Source organism: Mustela nivalis, assembly GCF_964662115.1.
Source record: "Mustela nivalis genome assembly, chromosome: 11".
Taxonomy (NCBI): domain Eukaryota; kingdom Metazoa; phylum Chordata; class Mammalia; order Carnivora; family Mustelidae; genus Mustela; species Mustela nivalis.
The window spans coordinates 104,631,768-104,656,424 of record NC_139030.1 but is presented as its reverse complement, the minus strand read 5'-3'; the positions used below and the strand labels follow the sequence as shown (position 1 = coordinate 104,656,424).

The following is a 24,657-nucleotide window of genomic DNA, read 5'->3' as shown; positions in this document are numbered from 1 at the left end:
TGTCAAGAAATGGGCAGAAGACATGAACAGACATTTCTCCAAAGAAGATATCCTAAAGGCCAACAGACACATCACTCGGCATCAGGGAAATACAAATCAAAACCACAATGAGATACCACCTCACACCAGGCAGAATGGCTGAAATTAACAACTCTGGAAATAACAGATCTTGGTGAGGATGCCGAGAAAGGGGAATCCCTCTTACACTTTGGTGGGAAGGCAAGCCGGTATAGCCACTCTGGAAAACAGTATGAGGTTCCTCAAAAATTTGAAACTAGATCTACCTTATGGCCCAACAAATGCAATATGAAGTATCCAAAGGATGCAAACATAGTCTTTCAGAGGGGCACCTGCACAATATTTATAGCAGCAGTGTCCACAATAGCCAAATTGTAGAAAGAGCCCAGATGTCCATTGACAGATGAATGGATAAAGAAGATGTGGTAATAATATACAATGGAATATTATTCAGCCATCAAAAAATCAAATCTTGCCATTTTCAAGGACATGGATGGAACTAGAGGGTATTATGCTAAGTGAAATAAATTAGTCTGAGAAAAAGAAATATCATCTGATTTCACTCATGTGGAATTTAAGAAACAAAACAGGTGAACACAGGGGAAGGGAAGGAAAAGGAACACAAACTCAGAGAGGGCAACAAACCATAAGGGACCCTTAGTTAAAGGAAATAAACGGAGGGTTGCTGGAAGGGAAGTCGGGGAGGGGGTAATTGGGTGATAGACACTTGGAGGGCACTTGATGTAAGAGCATTGTGTGTTATATGCAAGTGATTAATCACTTAATTCTACCTCTGAAACTAATAATACACTATTAAACTGAGTTTAGGTTAAAAAAAAAAAAAAAGACGATAGCCATCTATGAATAAGGAAGCAGAGTTTTCCAGACTCTGAATCTGCCAACACCTTGATCTTGGACTTTGAACCTCCAGAACCGTGAGAAGCAGATTTCTATTGTTTAAAAGCCACTGGTCTGTGGTATTCTGTTACAGCAGCCTGGGTGAGCCAAGTTAACAGTCACCCCCACTCCACCGCCCCAACCCCATAAGCAGCCACTACTCTGATTTTCAACATCGAAGATTGGTTTCACCTTCTCGAAACTTAGTTTGTCTCTGACCAGATTTGGGAATTTTCAGCCACCCGATTCCCTTCCTCCAATACTCCCCCCAACCCCCAGAACTCTAATGATGTGAATATTACACCTTTGTTGTTTCGTTACAGTCCAAAACCCTGAAGGGGTTGTTCTTTTTTTTTTTTTTTTAACCTATTTCTCTCTGTTGTTCAGATCGAGTAATTTCTATTGCTCTTTCAGTTCATAGATACCGCCCCCTTCTTTTGTCCTCTTCATTCTGTGCTGAGCCCATCCACTGAGCTTTTTATTTTGGTACTGCAACTCTCGGCTCTAAAATTTCCATTTGGTTCTTCTTTATGTCCTCTATTTCCTCGCTGATGCTTTCTATTTTTTTTTTCAGTTGTTTTAAGCACATTCGTAATTGTTTGTTGAAGCATTTTTCATCGTAGGTGCTCCAAACACTTTTAAAGTTAATTCTGATGTCTCTGTACTGTTAGCATCTATTTTTTGTCTTTTTTCATTTAGCTTGGGATCTTTCTAGTTCTTGGTTTGAGGGATAATTGTCTCCTGAAACTGGATATTTTTATATTATGAGATTCTAGATCTCATTTATACCTTCTGCATCATCTAGCTTTTTCTGACCTGACTCAAGTGTGGGAAACGGAGTACTGCTTGCTTGGTGCTGAGTAGAGGTAGAAAACCAAGTTCCCCACTCAACCTCTGTTGATGCCTGATGTGGGTATTCGTCTCCACTGCTGGCCTGTGCATGGCTGGGAGTTCCAGTTGCGTACATGGTCCCTGATGACGCCTCTGTGGAACTGGCCTCATTACCACTGAACAATAGCTAAAGTCCTGACTCTGCACCAAGCCTCCTCTGAGGCCACCACAATGGGGAGAGAGAGACACACCTCATTGCTACTGGATGGGAGTGAAGTCCAAGCTTCCTACGTGATCTCCACTAACACTTTGGGATAAGGTTGGGGGGCTCTTACTGGCCAGTGGGGTTGAAATTATGGTTCCCTGCTTGCCTTTCTCTGACATCACCCTAGCCAAGGTATTTGGGGCCCCTTCATATAGACCTGTGAGGGTGGAAATCATGCTTCCCGTTCAGTCCACACTGTTTATAGGTAGGGGTGAGGTCACAGGTTTTATTGGAGTTTGTCTGGAGGAGAGTGGCTATTGTCTGAATATTTGCTGTCCTGCTAGGCTTTTGTCAAGGTGCTTTGATCTGCAACATGGGCGTTTCTAGATTGCTGGCTTCTTCAGGTCTCAAGTCTGAGATATGTGAGGAAAAATAAAACCAAGGAACTTGACACTGGTCATCTTGTGTTTGTTTTTTATATATAATGTTCAGGATTTTTAGATATACATACTTCATGGGAGGAATCTACTCCATCTTTCTGGAAGCAGAAGGCTCTGTATTTTCTTTCATTAAGTGTGTAAGCCTTTTGCCCATTTATAATTGGGTACTGGGTCTTTTTGTTATTGATTTACAAGAGCCATTTATATATTCTAGATATGAATCTTTTGTCAGGTATGTATTTTGCAAACACATTTCTCCCAGTCTGTTGCTTCCATTTTCATTTCTAAAACTGAGTTTAGTGAACAGAAGTTTTAAATTTTGATGAAGTCCAATTCTAGATATCTTTTGAAATAAACTGCTTTAATGCAGAATGAGCCAAGGTCAACTTCTATTGCTTCCAACTAAAAATGCTGCTTGTACAAGCCTACAAGAATCATCTTAATACTTATACATACAATGATATGAACAGTCAAAACATTTTTGGAATCCATTTTTGGAGTGGATTTATGACCATATCGGAAACCGGGCTCATTATTTTAGAGTTTTACCTAATTTTCTACCTCAAGCGCCATCTTAGAACTTAATCACCTGTCAGAACTGGCTCTATAAACTTCAGGTAATTGCACAAATAAATTTCACTCTCAAGGTATAGTAAATAGCCACAAGGAATGTTATGTAAATGGATGTGGCCCGAATTCTGATGGTTGGCATATAGTCAGCTTTCCTATATACCTGCTGGTAAATTGATTTCACACGTTTAGTGACAGTCGCTCTTCGTTGTTAACACATATTCCATGTGAATTCTCCACTGATTAGGCTTTCCATACAGGGGTACTCTGGGGTCCTGAGGATCTGGGAGAAGGAAATCCTTTTTAGCCTGATGCTGAAAAAGCCACAGTCCTTCGGGCCCAGAAGGCATGGGGGTGAGGAGTCAAGGTCGTGGGGAAAGGCTAGGAAAATGAGACCATTTCTCAGCTCTCCCAGGATGAAAGAAATAAAACCGCTTCTGGTACATTTATATTCAAATATATAAACACTTGCTCCTGATGAATAACTTGACGATAGCTGTGGTTTGGGTTGACTACAGCTCTGCCTCCTGCTTGTATGGGTGTCTGAAGATTCTTTTTTTTTTTTTTTTTAAAGATTTTATTTATTTGACAGAGAGAGATAGATCACAGGTAGGCAGAAAGGCAAGCAGAGAGAGAGCGAGGAGGAAGCAGGTTCCCTGCCGAGCAGAGAGCCCGATGTAGGACTCCATCCTAGAACCCTGAGATCATGACCTGAGCTGAAGGCAGAGGCTTAACCCACTGAGCCACCCAGGTGCCCCTGAAGATTCTTGAAAGCCCGTTTATCTGTTCATTTATTTAACACTGAAGAGAATGGCTGTGACATTGCTAGAGCTGCTCATCAGCTCAGAGGCGGTTTCTCTGGGGAGCAGGTGTTAAATGCTGCCCATGGAAGATAAGAGGGTGACCTTCAATTCAAATGGGAAGGAACTAACAGCTGGTCTTTAAGAACCCAGACCGAAGTCCTGGAGATAGTGCACAGAGGAGAATGGCAGAACTTGACACCCACATTTATGATCCTAATACTTTTTTGTTATAATTTATAGGTGTTAGTAATTCATATGTTCACTTGCTAGGGCCCCTAGAATTACATAGTGTTATGAAAAGAACTAAATATACAGTTGGCAGATAATCATTGGTCACATTTAACTCCTTGGGCATATAGAGTCCAAGTTTTGTTATCTTTTTTTTTTTTTTTAAATAGACTTGGAGCTACTTATATATATTTAAGATGCTCTAGAACCACTTGGTCATTATTTATTCACAGTAATACAGTTTTGCCATGTAACTTAAGGGTAGTTGTTGGAGTAAATGCTTATAAAATAGGTTTTGGGGATATAACTGCTAAATTTTCATATTAAGTTTTTTTTTTAACAAGAAGAAATAACATTTAGATTAAAAGCAAACTGTAAAAAAAAGATGCTTACCACTGATTTTTAAAAATTAAGTGATTGATAGATTCCCTAGTTTTCCTTTAAATTAGAAGTATAAATTTCTATCTCTGTTTTTAATACTTGAAATCCCTCCTGTGTAGTGGCAAAATGACACAGGAATCTCTTTAACATCTTGGTATTGGAATCACTGACCTTTCTGAGAACATTCTCTGTGCTTCATAACTCATGGCACTTTGTGGGCTCCAGAAGTAATGTTTGTTTCCACCCAAAACTCACCAACTCTTGAATATGGGACTCAAGTTCATCTGAAAATCAAAACAAAAAAAACATTTCTACAGATATTGTTGATAGCTATTTCCATGGAATAATACTAAGCAAAATGATCTTCGGCTCATTTATACTTACAGAGGAAATGCTTCTGCATGGTAGAAGTAGAGTGATTCCATGTTGATCTGGTCAACAATTCATGGAGATCTTCCCAGTTTAGTCATACTTTATATTTGATAACATGTAATAATTATCCATCATACGTACAAAGCATATTACGAGCATTTGTGATAAAAAAATGACAGCCCAGTAACAAATGACATTTTATTATTCAAATTATCTTATAATGTCAACACCAATGCTAATAAAAATAGATAATAGGCTGCATTCATCAATGGCAAAGTCAGTTGTATTTCACTTGAAGATTCCCACATTTCAAAGTAAGCCTTTCATAGATAGATGAAAATCCTCTATGATGTAGAATTTTAATCTTTAGGAAAGACTGGGCAAGGCAGAACAAGAAAAGCAGAGATAAAAGAGATGGGTCTCCATACACATGGACTCTGAGTACCTTTTTATTCTTGCAATTTAAGATGAAGAAAATTATTTCATTCTACTAAAGTTTTTAAATGTTGAGATTATGGGTTCTTTTCATATTGAATTTTGAGGAAGGCTGCTTTGCTCTATATCTAGGCCATTAGAAGCAATAAAATTTAAGCTCAATGAGTCAGTACAGGGCTGGTAACTTGGTGACCCTTTCTTTAAAAGCAAAGACATACAAAAAGATGTTTTTGAAGAATATTTTAACAAATGGGAGCTTGCTTTTTATATACATATCATCACTAAATGACAAAATTTGGATTAACTGTTATATTCAGGAAATAGGTATTTCATTAATTTTCCCTTTACAGGTATGCGAAAGAGAAAGGGATTTCAAAAGAGAGAGAGAGAGAGAGAGAGAGAGAGACTGCTTTTTACCTTAAGTAAGATTCTGACTTCCTGAGAACTTTCTAATTAGGTGAAATACTGGTTGATCTATTTAGTTTTCTCTCCAGGAACTGAACGAAAAGTACATCCTGTAACATTCATGAGAAACTGAAGTAGATTATTGGTTAATAACCTAATGAAACATCTGTTTAAACAGATGTTTTAGTTGAGAGAAGTGTAAACACGATTCTAAATTTACAAATATGTTGCTTATGTTTCCTTGTCTGAGGTTGAACCAAAGTTTATGCAGATTAGAGGAAAGCCTGAGTCTGGCACAGTCGAAGGTGGGACATAAATGCAGGTGAAGTGACATAATGAAGCCGGCTGGCGATTACCGGAATACTTATTTACAGCCTTCTGTGGCGTGACTTCGTCGGTCACATACACGTGACTTGAGTCACTGCGTCCTCCTGGTCAAACTGGCCGTCGTCCAGCTCCCGCAGCGCGCGGTCGCCGCCGCCGAGCCCCGCGCGGTCGCCGCCGCCGTGCGGGACGGGCCTGCGCTCCCGCGACGGGGCCACGAGGCGCTCCTCGGGCAGGTTTCCGCCGTGGGCGGGCGGCGACGCGGCCGAGTCCGCCCCGACGCTCCTGCTGGGGGCTCTGCTGCGGTCCTCGCCCTTCGCGCGCCGGCCGGCTCTCCTCTGCAACACAAGAGACGGGCCGCGGGAGGTGAGAAGGCCCTTCCCGCCCTAGCACAGCCCCCACTTGGCCAGCATGTCCTTTCCGCGGGCCCTTCAGAGCCCTGCTCGTCCCGCAGGGCCAGCTGCGCGTCCCCGTCACCCGCCCCAGGGGAGCCCGGCGCGGCCCGGCGCGGCCTTCTGCTCCCCCTCGCGTCGGTGGCGCGCGCGTCTGCGCCCTCACGGGTCCCTCGGGGCAGAGGCACCTGCCGAGACCCTACTCTGGGGAACAAAACGGTAAAAATACATCCAAGTTCCGGTTTTCTTCTCGGCGGCGGCCAGGAGCGGGACAGCAGAAAAGCGCTGCGCGGGCCGCCTCCCACCCGGTGCGACGGCCGCGGGCGGCGCCGGGGAGTCGCCAAGATTCCGACCGCGTGGATGCCGCGGAGTGGCCGGAGGGTCTTCCCGGGTCGCGCAGCCGCGTCTCTCCCCGGCCTGCGGCAGCTCGCTTCGGCCCGACGCGGCGCGAGCAGCTCGGTCTGCGGCCTCTCCGGGAACCTGTGCGCGTGCTGGCCGGGAAACTCCGGGGCCTGACCGGGTCCCTGGTACTGATCACGTCCGGGCGCCTGGGGGCTCAGTGGGTTAAGCCTCTGCCTTCGGCTCAGGTCATGATCTCAGGGTCCTGGGATCGAGTCCCGCATCGGGCTCTCTGCTCAGCTGGGGAGCCTGCTTCCCCCTCTCTCTCTCTGCCCACCCGTGATCTCTGTCTGCCAAATAAATAAATAAAATCTTAAAAAAAAAAAAAAAAGAATATGATCACATCCTCTTATGCACAAAGTCTGAACAAGGACAGACAGAAAAAGATAAAGATAAAATTTAAAAAGATAAATAAAAAAGCATAGTTATGTCCCAATTTACAGAGTTTATTTCTTGGAAGTTCATTTATCTGTTAGGACCTAGGATTGTATTTTCCTAAATGCAAGAGGTACAACTTATAAAACTTAGGAAAAAAATGTAGGAGTCAGATGCCTAGGCTGGTCTGAGAAAACTCTGTTAACCCATAGGTTTGTTGAACTGCAGTGTGTAAAATACGAAAGTATGGTCTGCTGGTTTTCATGGCAAATATACAACGCAAACAAAAGCCTTATTAAATTAGATTTACTCGGCTACCATGGAATGCAACCACCTCGTGTGACGTTGCTTGTGTGGGAAGCAGCAGCCCTCGGCGTGTTGCACGGAAAGGCGCGTCCACAGTTCTTTTTCTTGGCTGAGCTACTGGAGGCCTTGGGGAAGTTTAAGGCAACGAGTGGGTCCTGCCTCAACAAGGGCCTTCAGGGTCCCCAATCAGACAGGGCTGTGTTGTGACACTTCCATTGGCCCCATTGTATTCACCGAATGCAAATATCAGCTCTCAGATCCTTTTCTTTTGGATTCTCACACCAGAAGTATGGGATTTAATGCAAGAAGTGGAACCTGAGGCTTTATCCTCGGGTGTTGAGTTTGAGAACGGCACATTCTCTCGGTCCCGGGGAGCTGGTCAGTGAGGATTCGGCCTCGTGGCTGCAGGACGGGCTGATGAGTGCGGCCAGACCGCGGGCGCGCTCTCCCACACGCAGGAGGAGCGCGCTCTCTCGAATGACCTCTCAGTGCAGCCTGAGAGAAAAGTGGGAAGGCAGGGAGGCCTGGGAGCTCTTGGCTGCCTGGATCTTCCCTTTCTCACCAGGAACAGGGCCAGACGTAAATTCTGCAATAAATTCCTTATTGTATGTCAACCAGTTCACATAGTCAAGAAGAATTTTCTTAATAAAATGTGGGTGTTATTCAGAATGATATGATACTCATAGTAATTTACTTTTAGGTAAGTATTAATAAGTAAGCAGCCACCAAATGTTAATTTCAAATATTAGAAGATGACAATACCTAGCATGCTAAGTCTAAAAAATATTTCAGAACACTTTTACTTTTTTACCATATGATCTTAATAAAGACCTCTTCAGCAATGCTATTGCCTCCCCTACCCCACTTCCCACCTGAGCTAATGCTTTTCCAACAGATCAAGTTGCAGTGTTCTCATAATTTAGAATGTAGGAGCCTGACCAGTCTTGAGAGATCATCTACTATAACTCATCATCCTATAGAGGTAGGATGCAGGCCCAGAAGAAAGAGGATTTGCCCAAGGTCAGGGAATGATTGGTCTCAAACTAGATCTCAAGTATCTTATCTTATTCTTCGAACTCAATATCACCCACAGCTGCAAAAATATGAGTAGATTTAAGGTCAAAGATTTGTGTGTTTCCCAAATATAATTTTCCTTCAGTTACAAAAATAATACATGTTCAGTGTAGAAAGTCTGGCAAAAACAGAAAAACAAAACCCACCCACAATCCTATCTTGCAGATAAAGATAAAATTTTAAATTTTAAAATGTTAAAATTTGCCATATTTTACTGTTTCTTTCTGTAAATATGTATGTATTTGCTTATGCACACATAGATGTGTACAACACACTTTTTAACTTAGCACTCTATTTTTAGTATTTCTCTATGTCAATAAGGAGAAAATCTCCATGATACATGGCCAGGCTTATTCATGTAACTTTTTTTTTTTCCCTGATATTTTCACTATAAAATTGGAGAAAATACCAAGATCTGGATGCAGATCTAATGCCATTCTTGATAAAAATCTATTAACTTTTGAGAATCAGTGTCAGTATTTGCTAAAAATGGGTGCCCCATTTCAAATATATGAGACTCAATGACAAGTCAGTTGAATTCAGGGTATCCTACCATTCTGGCTTCCATTTTTCACTGGAAGGGTCTTAAAAACAAAAAGGAAAGAATGAAGTTTATAAAGCAGTAAAAACTTGGAGTGGACATTCAGGACGCGTCTTCCTTGTGTGTCTCAGGCGTGGGGGGGGTGGGATCAGGAAGCCTCTGCATGCCGAAATGTAGCCCTAGTACCACTTGGAAGAGTCTGAAAGATTTTTGAAAACATATGGAGACACACAACCCGTGCTTGCTCACAGAACTTGTTCCTGGGGCACCCAGCTTGGGGTTGTCAAGATCATTCAAGTCTGGGAAGGAAAAGCCAGCTTTCCTATCCACCTTCTTCTCTGCTGCTGCGTGGACACATGCCCAATCAGATCCAATCAGAGTCCTTCCCTGGGATTTCTAGATGGACTGTAGGATAAAGAAGCTCTTTATATTTTTAGAGAAGAGGATGGGGAAAGGACAGAGGGAGAGGGAGAGAATCTTTTCTTTTTCTTTTTCTTCTTTTTTTAAAGATTTTATTTATTTATTTGAGAGAGAGAGAAAGAGCACAAGCAGAGTGGAGAGGCAGACTCCCTGTTGAGAAGGGAACCTAACATGGGACTCGACCCCAGGACCCTGAGATCATGACCTGAGCTGAAGGCGGATGCTTAACCAACTGAGCCACCCAGGTGCTCCGAGAGAGAGAATCTTAAACGGACTCCATGCCCAGCATAGAGCCCAGTGGGGGCTCAGTCTCAGAACCCTGAAATCATGACCCGAGCCTAAATCAAGAGTTGGATGCTTAACTGACTGAGCTACCCATGCACCCTAAGAAGCTCTTTTTGGTGAGGTGGCCATGCTCACCTTATCAGAAGCCTTTGCACATATGCACATAGAAGATGAAACAGACAGATGAAGGAGAACATCCTCTCTCATGTCAGGACCTGAGGGTTCTTATAGCCCTTTTTTGATGTTGTGAGCTATGCCTGTATCCTTCCCATCTAGAAGTCAATAAATTTGCTTACATACATAGGCTGTCTGAGCAGGGCTTCTGTCCCTTACATGCCCAGGGAGGGACACCAAGAGGTCATAGCATGGGTGGCCTAGCAGAGAGCTGTTTTCCAGCCTGAACCTTGCCCTGTGGCAGCAGGGACCCCTCTTCCTCTTTCAGCTCATACCAAGAAAAACCCATTTGCTTTGAGTGGAAAGCATTCCCTAGGTGAAGAACATCATTAAATATTAAAGCAAAATGTTTTTATCTTGAATTTTACTAAATGCTCTTTGAGACACGTGACATCCTCTGCTTACACTGGCACCTGATTTGATTTCACATGGACCTGAGTTGAGGATTCTAACAGTTGATGAGTAAAGTATGACCCTTGTGATTTTCAGATAATTTCGTATCAACTTCAAATGACTGAAAAAGTAAGAACAAAGTTTAGTAATCGTCTCACTGTAAGGTAAAGAAAGAAGTTAAGGTGTACCTTAAATATTTCTTAGTATTTTTATGACCTCATCATAGCTACTTTGGAAAAGATCTAATTTAGAACATTTTCCTGCTGCTGCTTCTTCACTGCTAGGTTTGTGTTAGAGAAAGGATTCCATAGATGTGCCCAAGAAGGCTTTACCTCCTGCAATCATTTCTTTTGAGATAAATTTTAAAGACAAGAATATTATTTGAATGTAAAGTTGCTCTAAAGAAGGAAAATAAATTAAAAATTAAACTCATGTCTCCCTATTTTCTCCTTCTTTCAATAATGGGACTCCTCCCTGCCGCTGCCTTGCAATCTGTGGCCGGCCATGTGCTATTTCGCTGTGGCACCAGCACGTGGTTGCCCAGATGGCATATCCCAGCCTCCCTTGCAGACCTTCATGGTGGCATAGATAAGTTCATGTCAGTGGGATGCGAGAAGAAATATGTGATTAAGGGTCAGTGCCTTTGAAGTATGTCTGGTATGTCAGTGCCTATGAAGTATGGCCCCTTTCCTTCTTGCTGGCTGGACATAGCAACAACTGTGACCAGCCCTGGGTCCAGAGGTAGAAGCCAAATGTTGAGGGCAGCAGGGCTGACCAGTCATGAAGCAGAGCCTTGCCCTACCCTGGAGGTCCTGCCCATCTTTAGACTATTGGGAGAGAGAGACCCTTCTGTTGTATTAAATCATTCCTTATGGGCCTTTTTGGTATAGCATCTTAGTAACTAGTTAGTTACTAATTAATAACATGAAAAAGTTGTTGATGACTAATGCTTTTTAGCTTGATTTTCCCCAACTTTCTAATTATGAAAAATTTCAAGTAGACAGAAAGTTTAAAGGTATAATACATCAAACACTATATACTCATTACCTAATTCTAAACATGTTAATATGTTACCATATTTCATGTATATGTATATGTATATGTATATGTTTTTTTTTTTTTTGGATAATCAAAAACATTAATACACTACATTCCTGCATACTAGCTGAAGGTAATTTTTAGCTGGAGAAAATGGAGTGTCATTAGGAATTTCTAGATTCTTCTTCACTTTTTCCATAGAATTATTGTAGTGTTTAATTATGGAGTATTGAAAGAAAAATGTTCCTATTGAAAACAAAAGCAACATTTCATATGACCAGCCATTGTGCTAAGCTCTCTACATGTATTCTTTTTTTTTTTTTTAAAGATTTTATTTATTTATTTGACAGAGAGAGAGATCACAAATAGGCAGAGAGACAGACAGAGAGAGAGATGAGGAGAAGCAGGCTCCCTGCTGAGCAGAGAGCCCAGTGCGGGACTCGATCCCAGGCCCCTGGGATCATGACCTGAGCCGAAGGTAGAGGCTTAACCCACTGAGCCACCCAGGCGCCCCTCTACATGTATTCTAATTGAATCCCCCTCACAACCCTGTGGTAAGTATTAACATTGTCCATATTTTATAGATGAAGGTATGAAGGCTTGGAGAGTGTAGCACACATGCACACACACACACACACACACACACACGTACCCCATCCCCTGGAATCCTTTTCATGTTTTGTTTTCTACTCCTGAAAACACCAGTGAGTGGAAACTCTACTCTGAGTTAGTGGAAACTAAATACTTTCATATAATTATCAAAGAGAAATGGGCTGAAGAATTTAACTGAAATAGAGACTTTTAGGTAATAAAAAATTTTGATTAGTTTTGAGTCTTCAAAAAAAACAAAAAAGAATCTTGAAATTCTTTTCTGAATTCCAAAGATCTTAGAAGAAAAAATCTTGGAAGAAAAAGTTGGGAACATTTAATAGATGGAGTTAAAATCCTGGTTGGGAGTCTCTTACCTACTGCGTGTCACATCCTTGAATTCATGTAGAGGCCTCCCACCAAAAGAAAAATAAGAATAGATAAAAGGAACAAGATGGAAAGGACATTGCTTGAACCCTTACTTTAACCCTTAATAGCCTTACTTCATCAGAATTTCATTATCAAGGACAGTCTCTTTTTTGGGGGGGGCAAGATTTATTGTTTTTTAAATTGAATTAATTTACATATATTATTAGTTTCAGAGGTAGAGTTCAGTGATTCATCAATCTTATATAATAACCAGTGTTCATTATGTCATGTGCCCTCCTTAATGACAATCCCCCAGTTACCCCATTCCCTACTGCCCCCCCCCCAGCAACCATCAGTTTGTTTCCTGAGTAAGAGTATCTAATGATTTGTCTCCCTCTCCCTTTTTTTAAAAAAGATTATTTATTTATTTATTTATTTGACAGAGAGGGAGAGATCACAAGTAGGCAGAGGGAAAGGATCCCCGCTGAGCAGAGAGCCCGATGCGGGGCTCGATCCCAGGACCCTGAGACCATGACCCAAGCTGAAGGCAGAGGCTTAATCCACTGAGCCACCCAGGCACCCCGTCTCTCTCTCTCATTTAGACTTGTTTTATTTTTCCCTCCCTTCCCTAGGATCCTCTGTTTTGTTTCTTAAATTCCATATATGAGTGAGAACATATGATGATTGTCTTTCTTTCATTGGGTTATTTCACTTAGCATAATACCCTCTAGCTCCATCCACATCATTATGAATGGCAAGATTTCATTTTTTTGATGACTGAATAGTATCAATTGTATATTATATCTACCATATCTTCTTTATCCATTCATCTGTCAATGGACATCTGGACTCTTGCCATAGTTGGGCTATTATGGACATTGCTGCTATAAACACTGGGGTACAGGTTCCCCTCCAGACACTATATTTGTATCTCTGGGGTAAATGCCCAGTAGTGCAGTTCCTGGGTCACAGGGTAGCTCTATTTTAAACTTTTTGAGGAACCTCCATGGTGTATTCCAGAGTGGCTATACCGGCTTGCCTTCCCACCAACAGTGTAAGAGGGTTTCCCTTTCTCGGCATCCTCACCAACATCTGTTGTTTCCTGAGTTATTAATTTTAGCCATTCTGACTGGTGTGAGGGGTATCTCATTGTGATTTTGATTTGTATTTCCCTGATGGCGAGTGATTTGGAGTATTTTTTCATGTGTCTGTTGGTCTTTTGGATGTCTTCTTTGCAGAAACGTCTGTTCATATCTTCTGCTCATTTCTTGATGGGATTATTTGTTCTTTGGATGTGGAGTTTGATGAGTTCTTTACATATTTTGGATACTAGCCCTTTATCTGTTATGTCATTTGCAAATATCTTCTCCCATTCTGTTTATTTTTCTGACACTATTTGTTGAAGGACTGTTTTTTTTTCCATTGGGTATTCTTTTCTGCTCTTTTGAAGATTAGTTGACCATAGAGTGGAGGGTCCATTTCTGGCTTCTCTGTTCTGTTCCACTGATCTGTGTGTCTGTTTTTGTGCCAGTGCCATACTGTCTTGATGATGACAGCTTTGTAATAGAGCTTGAAGCCAGGCAATGTGAGGCCACTAGCTTTGGTTTTCATTTTCAACATTTCTTTGGCTATTGAGGGTCTTTTCTGGTGCCATGCAAATTTTAGGATTGTTTGTTCCAGTTCTGTGAAAAAAGTTGATGGTATTTTGATAGGGATTGCATTGACTGTGTAGATTGCTTTAGGTAGCATTGACATTTTAAACAATAATTTTCTTCCAATCTGTTAGCATAGAACATTTTTCCAATTTTGGGGTCTTCCTCAATTTCTTCCTCAATTTCTTAAGAGTGTTCTCTAGTTTTCTGAATGTAGATCCTTTGCCTCTTTGGTTAGGCTTATTCCTAGGTATCTTATGGTTTTGGGTATAACTGTACATGGGATTGACTCCTTAATTTCTCTTTTTTCTGTCTCATTGTTAGTGTATAGAAATGCAACAGACTTCTGTGCACTGATTTTATATACTGGTACTTTGCTGAATTCCTGTATGAGTTCTAGCAATTTGGGGATGGAGTCTTTTGGGTTTTCCACATAGAATATCATGTCATCTGTGAAGAGGAGAGTTTGACCTCTTTGTGGATTTGGATGCCTTTGTTTCTTTTTTTTTTTTTTTTGTCTGATTGCTGAGGCTAGGACTTCTAGTACTATATTGAACGCAGTGGTGATAGTGGACTGCCCTGTTGAGTTCCTGGTCTTAGGGGAATAGCTCTCATTTTTTCCCCTTTGAGAATGATATTTGCAGGGCACCTGGGTGACCAGCTCTTAACCGTCTGCATTTGGCTCAGGTCATGATCCCAGAGTCCTGGGATCAAGCACCACATCTGGTTCACTGCTCAGAGGGAAGCCTGCTTCTCCCCCTGTTGCTCCCCCTGCTTGTGTGCACTCTCTCAGTGTCTCTCTGTCAAATCAATACAAATGAAATCTTTAAAAAAAAGAGAAAGAATGATATTCACTGTGGGTATTTGTAGATGGCTTTTATCACATCAAGGTATGTTCCCTCTATCCCTGCACGGTGCAGAGTTTTGATCAGGAAAGGATGCTGTACTTTGTCAAATGCTTTTTCTCCATCTATTGAGAGAATCATATGGTTCTTGTCCTCTCTTTTATTAATGTAATGTATCACATTGATTGATTTATAACTGTTGAACCATCTTTGCAGCCTGGGAATAAATCCCACTTGGTCATGGTGAGTAGTCCTTTTTTTTTTTTTTTTTTTTAAAGATTTTATTTATTTATTCGACAGAGACAGAAATCAGAAGTAGGCAGAGAGAGGGGGAAGCAGGCTCCCCGCTGAGCAGTGCACCTGACTTGAGCCTCGAACCCAGGACCCTGAGATCATGACCTGAGCTGAAGGCAGAGGCTTAACCCACTGAGCCACCCAGGTGCCCCGTGAATAGTCCTTTTAATGTACTGTTGGATCTTATTGGCAAGTATCTTGGTGAGAATTTTTGCATCCATGTTCATCAGGGATAATAGTCTGTAATTCTCCTTTTTAGTGGGGTCTTTGTCTGGTTTGGGGATGAAGGTCATGCTGGCCTCATAGGAAGGGTTGGGAAATCTTCCTTCCATTTCTATTTTTTGAAACCGCTTCAGAAGAATAGGTATCAATTTGTTAAATGTTTGGTAGAATTCCCCTGGGAAGCCATCTGGTCCTGGGCTCTTGTTTTTTAGGAGATTTTTGATGACTGATTCAATCTCCTTACTGGTTATGTGTCTGTTTAAGTTTTCTATGTCTTCCTGTTTGAGTTTTGGTAGTTTATATGTCCCTAGGAATGCATCCATTTCTTCTAGGTTGCCTAATTTGCTGTCATATAGTTACTCATAATATGTTCTTATAGTTGTTTGTATTTCTTCTGTATTGGTTGTGATCTCTCCTCTTTCATTCATGGTTTTATTTACTTGGGTCCTTCTTCCTTTCTTTTTTATAAGTCTGGCCAAGGGTTTTTTGATATTATTAATTCTTTCAAAGAACCAGGTCCTAGTTTCATTTGTTCTACTCTTCTTTTTGTTTCTACCAAGGAAAGTCTTTAATGAAGGACAAAGACATAAGAAATGTAGTCTATGTGATTTATAAAGCAATCTTTTAATTTTTAGATTATTATATGCTAAAAGTATATAGTTCTATGAATTCCCACCGCCATGCATAGTTTTGTGTAACCACAATAGGATACAGAACAGTTCTATTATCTCCTCTAAAACCTCCACAGGATCCCTTTATCACTTTCCTTCCCCCAAAACTCTAATTCCTTGCAACCATTGATCTGTTCTCCACATTATAGTTTTATCTTTTTGAGAATATCATATAAATGGAATCTCTATAATATTTTATTTATTTATTATTATTATTATTTAAAAATTACAGTATTGGTAATGCATGGTAGTATTGGTAGTGCTATGTTAGTGATCCAACAGTTGCATCCACTACTCAGTGTTCAAGATCAGTGCACTCTTTTTTTTTTTTAAAGATTTTATTTATTTATTTATTTGACAGAGATCACAAGTAGGCAGAGAGGCAGGCAGGGGTGGGGGGAAGCAGGCTTCCTGCTGAGCAGAGAGCCCGATGCGGGACTCGATCCCAGGATCCTGGGATCATGACCTGAGCCAAAGGCAGAGGCTTTAACCCACTGAGCCACCGAGGCGCCCCAAGATCAGTGCACTCTTAATCTTCTTCACCTATTTTATCCATCTCCCCACCCACTTCCCCTCGGTAACCACAGGTTTCTTCTCTATATTTAAGAGTCTGGTGTTTTGTTTTGTTTCTTTTTTCATCTATTTTGTTTCTTAAATTTCACATATGAGTGAAATCATATGGTACTTGTCTTTACCTACCTGACTTATTTCACTTAGCTTTATATCCTCCAGATTGAGCCATGTTGTTGCTGACAGCAAGACTTTGTTTTTTTTTATGGCTGAATAATATTCTACCATATATATACATATACATATTGAGAGAGAGATCACACCTTCTTTATCCATTCACGTATGGATGGACTGTTGGACTTTCCCCATATCGTGGCTGTGGTAAATAATGCTGCAGTAGACACAGGGGTGCATATCTCTTTTCAAATTAGTGTTTTCACATTCTTTGGTAAATGCCCACAAGTGCAATTACTGGATCATATGGTAATTCTGTTTTACTGTTTTTTTGAGGAGACTACATACAGTTTTCATATAGTTTTCCCCAGTGGCTGCACCAATTTACATTCCCACCAACCGTGTACAAGGGCTCCCTTTTCTCCACATCCTCACACTACTTCTTATTTCTTATCTTTTTTATATTAATTATTTTGACTGGCGTGAGGTGATCTGTCATTGTGGCTTTGATTTGCATTTTTCTGATGATTAGCGATGCTGACCATCTTCTCACCTGTGTGTGGGCCATCTGTATGTCTGTTGCAATATTAGGCACTCACAAAAATTTTCTTCTACCCTCTTATCTCATGAGGCTTGCAAGTTAAACTAACAAAAGACAGATTAACAGAAGAAAAGGTTTATTTTGGATGTCTATGGGGGCTTCACAAAGAAAAAGTGAAAACTTAAAGAGGCAGTTAGACTGTAACCATACAAGCTCCCAAGTCTAGCTTATACATGATTTTAGCAAAGTGACTAGACAAAGGAACAGGGCTTTGGGCTTCGATGGGCAGCAGACTGTGGAAAGGTGCATATGTGGTGAACCTAATGGAAGATAAGGGTTATTTTAATAAGATTTACTTATGTAACCTCAAGTCAGTGCCACATCTAGCAATAAGTCATCTTGATGACTAGGAGTCTTCTCTTCCTAGTACAGGGAAGGATGACAACTTTCCTTTACAAATGGAAATTTATGTTCCTTTTTTTTTTATTTTGAGATTTTATTTTTTAAGTAATCTCTACACCCAACATGAGGCTTGAACTCACAACCCTGAGATCAAGAGTCAGAGCGAGTTCAAGATGAAGAGTCTACTGAGTCAGCCAGGCAGCCCTATGTTATCTTTAAAAAGGGGAATTTATTAAAAAAAAAAAAAAAGCAAATTTATGCCCTACTTTTTATCACAAAGGGAGGGGATAGAAAGTTACTCTTATGTATGTGATTCTTAACCGTGTTCAGCTGAAAATAATCCTTAGTCCACGTGGCAGATTTTGGGGTGACATATTTTGATCCCCTTCAAAACTGTCTCCCAGCACAGAGTTACTGACACATTTCCTTTGTTGCTATATGTTGGTTTAGAGAATATTTCCATATCAAGTCCACATTTCCTCATCTGTATTCACCATTTAGAATCACAATGAGAGTTAAGGATTAAATGCTTCAATAGAACATTTAGTAATAAAGCATCAGTTTTACTCACTTCTGGTGTTTGTGCAGCTGAATTCCACATAACTGGTCTTTGAAGGAATACAACTTGTTTTGTAGCCAAATTCCCTTCACTGCAAATTAAAGCAATAGCATTAGTATTTGCAAATTAGTAATTCTCAATTTCATCCTTGGCTAGAATATTTCATATGTATACTTTGTAATATAATCTTTTGATCCAAAAATAATTATGAAATATGATTCTATATAAGTTGTAACTGGAAAAGTAAGAAAAAATGCCTAAAAGCTGAATACAGTCCTTTACCAAAGAAAAATTTGTTTAGAACTTGTAATCTCAATATTGCGAATGTAAGTCTTTTTATCTTTTTTTTGCTCCCTCCTAGTCTTTATCAACATGTGAATTTCCACATTTCGGTGTTCTATGCTTTTCATTAAACACCCCTTTCCTTGTTTGTATACTTGTGATCATATTCTTAATAGCTGCAGTCTCTCAAAGAATTAAGATACTAAAATGCATTACGCCTTTCCTGTATTATTGGAAAATTAGGTTGTTTCCAATTTTCCACTAAATTTTAAATAATGCTTCTGTAAAATATGGACAGTCTTCCTTATTCTTACGACTTATTTCTTTGAGATAAAGTCTCAGGAGTGGGATTATTAGGTCAAAAGGGCATGATTTAAGCTTCTTGGTATGCATTGTCAAATTTGCCTCATAAGAAGAAGAGACTAATTTAGGCTGCCACTTGTGAGAGATTTTATATACATTTTCAGATGAGGGGCTTGAGCCACAGCTAGTTTTATTTTCAGATGCTTCTTTGTAGTCAGCTACTCAGTATTCTCCTTATTTAACTATCATCATGGCAAATTACCCCTCGCCAAAGACTACTTGGGGTTTGTATTTCTCTGAAATGCTTTTCACAGTCTCCATGGATTTATGGGGAGGAGTGTCTGTAGCTAATGTTGCTCAGTTACGACTTTTATTATGCAAAAAACCCAAACAAAACCTCACTATTAGCTGCATTTTATGCGGAGCTCTTTTTCTGGAAAACAAATGCAACATTGAAACTCCGTCCCTAGCGGTGTATGTCAACCCGACACCATCTGAAAATCCCAAATTTACGGCTACTGTTGAATTTTGAGAAATGGCAAAGTTTCCCCCAAAGTGGTAATGAGAGACTGCTTCTTTTTTATTTTTAAAAGAATGCTTCTGGTCTAATATCAGTTTAGTTTAACTTCTAATCTTTGATTAGAAGGAAAGACTTGGTATGAAGTGTAGTTGACCCTTGAACAACGTGGGGCTTAAGGGAATCGACCCCCCCCACCCCAGTCAAAAATCCACATGGGGGGCCACTTGGCTGGTTCAGTAGGTAGAGCATGTGACTCTTGAATTTGGGGTTGTGAATTTGAGCCCCAGTTTGGGGGTAGGGATTATTTAAAAATAAAATCTTTTTTTTTTTTTTAAGATTTTATTTATTTATTTGACACAGAGAGAGAGCACAAGTAGGCAGAGAGGCAGCAGAGAGAGAGGGGGAAGCATGCTCCCTGTGAAAGACCCCTGCCCTGGAAAGTCCCCTCCCCTGGAAGATAGATAGGATAACTAACCGCTTGTTTGCTTTTCTGTGAACCGCTGGCTTTTAGGCGTAGATTAGGTTATTAATTGCGTGACTAATTGCTCTTTTGCCCTTCTGTAACTGCTTGGCTTATAGAAATAATAGAAGACACCATGATGGCATTCCTACCTTCCCCCTTCTTGTTCCCCCTCCCTGCCTCTCTCCTCCCGCGCGCGGGCCCTCAGAACCAATCAGCTTGTTCCCCCTTCCCGCCTCTCTCTTCCGCGCGAGCGGGTCCCCAAAGCCAATCAGCAAACTCCACCTATGCCTTTTTCAAAAGTTCTAACTGTCAACCAATCAGTTGCGCCCCACCCAAAACTTGTTTGCACCTGTCTATAAAAATCCTGCACCACCCCAGCCAGGTGTGCTCAGCTAGCAGGAGCTGCTGACCACCCGCAGGCGCGCGCTGACCACCCGCAGGCGCCTGCGTAACAATAAAGAACCTCTTGCTGATTGCATCCAGTGGCAGTGTTGGATTCTTGGGTAAGGGGATCCGCGGGTCTTTCACCTGCAGAGCAGAAGAGCCCGATGTGGGGCTCGATCCCAGGACCCTGAGATCATGACCTGAGCCGACGGCAGAGGCTCAACCCGCTGAGTCACCAGGTGCCCCCAAAATAAAATCTTAAAAAAAAAAAAAAATCCACATATACTTTAGACTCTCCAAAAACTTAACTACTAAGAGCTTGCTGTTGACTGGAAACCTTGCCAAATATATTAACAGTTTACTAACACATATTTTGTATGTTAAATATATTATAAACTGTATTCTTACAATAAAATAAGCTAGAGAAAAGAAATTGTTATGAAAAAATCATAAGGAGGAGAAAACATTTACAGTTTTGTACTATATTTATCAAAATACATCTGCTTTTAAGTGGACCTGTGCAGTTCAAACCCATGTTGTTTAAGGGCCAACTGTGTATCGTTGCTTTTGGGAACAAGCATCAGGAGACATGGGTTATGACACAGGCGTACAGGAAAGAGACTAACAGTGTGCAGAATAGGCTGGTCTGTGTTTGGGAAGTATAGAATATGCTGGAAAAAGCAGTGGCTTTAAATTCCAACTCTTCCATAATAGCGGATGATACCACCTCATAGCTGGTTTCTTTAGCAGAGTTTTAAAATTCTCTTCACTTTCATTTCCCGTGAGGGACTTTGCAAAGGGTAAGTATGTGGATGTGTATGAAGACCTCGGCTGTGCCTGCTACTAAAAGGTCTACAACAAACGTGATTTTTTTCTACTTTGTCTATTCCTTCTGCTTTTCCTACTCATTTAATGAGATGTACGGTGCAGTTAAGTGGAAGGGAACGGTCTCAGAATCTAGAATATCTTCTAAGAGAGAAAAGGCGGGGGAGAGGGTACCCAAGACTCAGAGGTTGTTTCTGGGTACTGTTCAAAGTGTATGATTCAGCTAGAGAATCCCAGGAGGGAACCAGGCCTAGAACTATGCAAAGATGAGGAGGGATTTATTCTTTTTGAATAGAAAGCCGGAGAAAGTCGGGGCAGGGATTGTGAATGACCCCTGGAGTGAGTTCTTTCCAACCCATTATAGGATGGTACAGGTCTGAATGCCCTGGGGTGTGATGTTGGAACTAGAGCAGGCTTCGCAACCTTTCCTAATGGGGTAAAACAGTAAATGAATAGATGACTTCTCAAAGGCCGACTGTCTTAGGACAGTCTCCAGAAGCCCCGTAAGACTGTGGGAGACAGTTTCTTCCCTTATCTTGAGGAGGTCCTGAGAACAAGCTCCTCAATTTGAAATATGTCTGAGACTGCTATGTCCCTGGTTTTCTGAGAGCCATTCTGAATATTTTTTCACATTAAGTTTTATTTTCAAAATTTTTCTTTTGGTGCTGTTGTCTTTGTTGTTTATTTATTTAAGTAATGTCCGTATCCACTGTGGGGCTTGAACTCACAACCCTGAGATCAAGAGTTGCATGCTCTTCCAACTGAGCCAGCCAAGCCCCCCAGGGCCATTCTGATTTAAAATGTGTCCTGCTATTTTCAGAACGACTGTGAGCTATGGAACTCTTTCTGGTCTGAAGAATTTAAACATGGCAGAACTAAGGGAAAGAAGTCTGAAGCTTTACAGAGGGACAACTAGTTGGCAGGATGAGTGCCTCAGTCTCCTGTGGCTCATGGGGTAATTCTATTTACTGAGCTGGGATAGAATGTTTGCCCCGTAGCACAATTCTGAAAGGATTTGACAGGTAAGTCATCACAGGACCAGAGAGTTGTTCAAATGCCCTGGATGCTTAGAGGACAGAACCTTTGTCTCCTATTCCCTACAGCAATTCTCCTGTGAGGAATTTAAGAATCTTCAAATTCTTTTTTGTACTATTATTAATAGACAGTCATGCTTTGATGTAATAGAAATGAACGCAGCTTTTGAGAAAGGCTTGATTTGCACACAAGCTCTGAAAGATTTCTGGCACAGCCTGTGTCGGTCAAGGGTATAAGCTGCAAGGACAAGCTGGTCAAGGGAATAGTCTGCAAAGATGCGAAAACATCCACTAGTTCTTCCTTCCCGAGGGCAGCAGATAATCCCTTGTGCCCTTGTTAGCGTGAGGGCACAGGCAGCGTGAGGGACAGGTCAGCCGGGGCAGGCCTGGGGGGGCGCAGTTCCCTGCAGGCAGTGGTGGGGAGCAGGGCCAAGGCATAAAAGGGCCCAGCCTGGGGAAGGGGAAGGAGGGTCATCAGTGCAGAAAGGGGACCAGGAAAGTAGCCTGACTCCAGAGGCCAAAGTCCATGTGGGATCTGGGGCATTGATCCAATTACAGGACATAAGGCAAAGGCCAGATGGTGAGCCCGATTGGAAAATCAGACTGGTGGGAGACCCAGGTCAGGTCCAGGCATCTCGCCAGACCAAATCAGTTGAAGTAGAGTGAAAGGTTAAAGCCCCAGTCAGCTCTCAGTTCATACCTAGGATCAGGCAAAAACCAGAGGGCAGGTATAGACCTAGAGGCAGCAAGAGAGGCCACCAGCACTGCTGCTGTCCCATGGGACAAGGGCCTTTTGCTCTCTGTCTTGGTATTACACTCACCTTTCAATGTGGGCCAACACTAGCGTAGGATCTGGGGGAAGTGAGCCCAGGATTGTATTTACAGCAGAAGCAGAGGAGTCAGGCCACAGATGGGAGAGAAAGTGGGTTTTTGACCAGCTCTACAGCTTTGAAATGTGCGGACACATCATTTGTCGGGGAGATATTTATTGGAGAGGCAGTCGAGTGTGGGGGAAACAGCATATATGGCTTTCGAGTCAGACCAATGCTGGGTTTGCATCCCACTGTTGCCACTTACTAGCTACATGATGCTGAGCTAGTCACCCAGACGTTCTGAGCCTTCTCTTTCTCTTCTGTAAAACAGAGGTGGTTCTTACAGTACTGGTGAGGTGGTGGAAGAAAAATTCTGAGCACGCATCCTGCAGCGTAAGACATGCTCAATACATTTTCCTTCCTCTTTCCTTACCTCCTCCTATGCCTTTCATATGAAGACAAAAGGAAGACTTTCTGTTTCGGTGTTGTTTAAGAGAGTGGATTTCGGTGTTGTTTAAGGGAGCGGGGTTTGCTATGGCCTCAACAGACTACCGAGAAAAAGAACGACTTCCAACAGCAGAAGGCCTCTCGGACTGAACTAAGAAGGGTAACTTGGATTTGTGTTTGCTTTTGATGTACTGAGCCCTTTCCATGTGAATTTCCATGTAAATGATCACGCTTGTTTCTTCCCCCCACCTTCTAAAAAGATTTCATTTTTATGTAATCTCTACATCCAGGGTGGAGCACGAAACTACAACCCTGAGCTCAAGACGTGCACCCTCCACGGGCTGAGCCAGCCAGACACCCCCTTAGGATTGCTCTTTAAGGTGAGCACAGAAGATAATATTTTCCTCATTTTATGGATAATGAAATTGAGACCCAGAGTTTTTTCGGAGTTTTGTCTTGAGTCTCCTCTATTTCCTACAACACCATACTATCTATACAAGAAATGTAGAGGGGCGCCTGGGTGACTTGGTTGTCACACGTCTGCCTTCTGCTCGGGTTGTGATCCCCGGGTCCTAGGATTGAGTCTCGCATCTGGCTCCCTGCCAGGTGGGAAGCCTGCTTCTCCCTCTCCCACTCCCCCTGCTTATGCTCCCTCTTTTGCTGTTTTGCTCTCTTTCAAATAAGTAAATAAAATCTTAAAAAAAAAAAAAGAAATGTAGAATGACCTCAGTAAAGCCTTGACTACAGAGAGGAGTGGCCTAATTTAATTCCGTTCTGACTGGAAAACTTTGTAGTAAATGGATAAGCACAGACTGTTTTGCAGAAGTTCAGACATTATGTAGCATCTCCCAAATGTATCATTTCCGCTTATAATGTTTAGGAGTTGTACTGGAGAATACTGAAGAAAGTAAAGACAAGTGTTCATTTTTTCCTTGGGCCAATTAGACTGTAAACAGACCGCACAGGTCCTGGTGCTCGTATGGCAAAAGGAAGGCGGGACAGGAGGAAGTTCTGGGCCCGTTTGGCAGTTAAGTACCACATATAAGGTAGATTAGGAAACTGTGATTTAAAAAATTTACTCTATGAATTCAGTTAAGAGTGAACAGCATTACTTAAAACAAGCACAAAAACAAAATTAAAAAGCAGTTCTATCACAGTTTGATAGTATCTTTAGTGATACTTAAACTTGTAGATTATTTTTACAGGAAGTTATGAGGACAACATGAACTTGTGCTTGGTCCAATATTTGCTTATGATTTCAAACGTCTTTTTTTTTTTTTTCTTTTTTAAGATTTTATGTATGCATTTGACAGAGATAGAGCCCAAGCAGGGAGGACAGCAGGCAGAGGGAGAGGGGGAGCAGGCTCCCTGTTCGTCAGGCCCGGTCTGAAGGCAGATGCTTGACGGACTGAGCCTCCCAGGTGCCCCTCACATATCTTTGAAACAGAGCTGAA

The 24,657-nt window shown here is 41.6% G+C and overlaps 1 protein-coding gene across 1 annotated transcript in view; it reads right to left on the bottom strand.

The window, feature by feature from the left end:
* Positions 1 to 4,929: 4,929 nt before the first annotated feature.
* The window catches only part of RFTN2 (raftlin family member 2), a 69,977-nt gene continuing 50,249 nt past the window's right edge, over positions 4,930 to 24,657 (bottom strand). Inside the window, exons 8-9 of the mRNA XM_082689051.1 lie at positions 18,146 to 18,224; positions 4,930 to 6,247 (exon numbers count right to left, since the gene is read on the bottom strand). Of these exons, the coding sequence (XP_082545177.1) occupies positions 5,984 to 6,247; positions 18,146 to 18,224 (343 nt within the window). The 3' untranslated portion in view covers positions 4,930 to 5,983. The remainder of the gene's footprint in view (positions 6,248 to 18,145; positions 18,225 to 24,657) is intronic.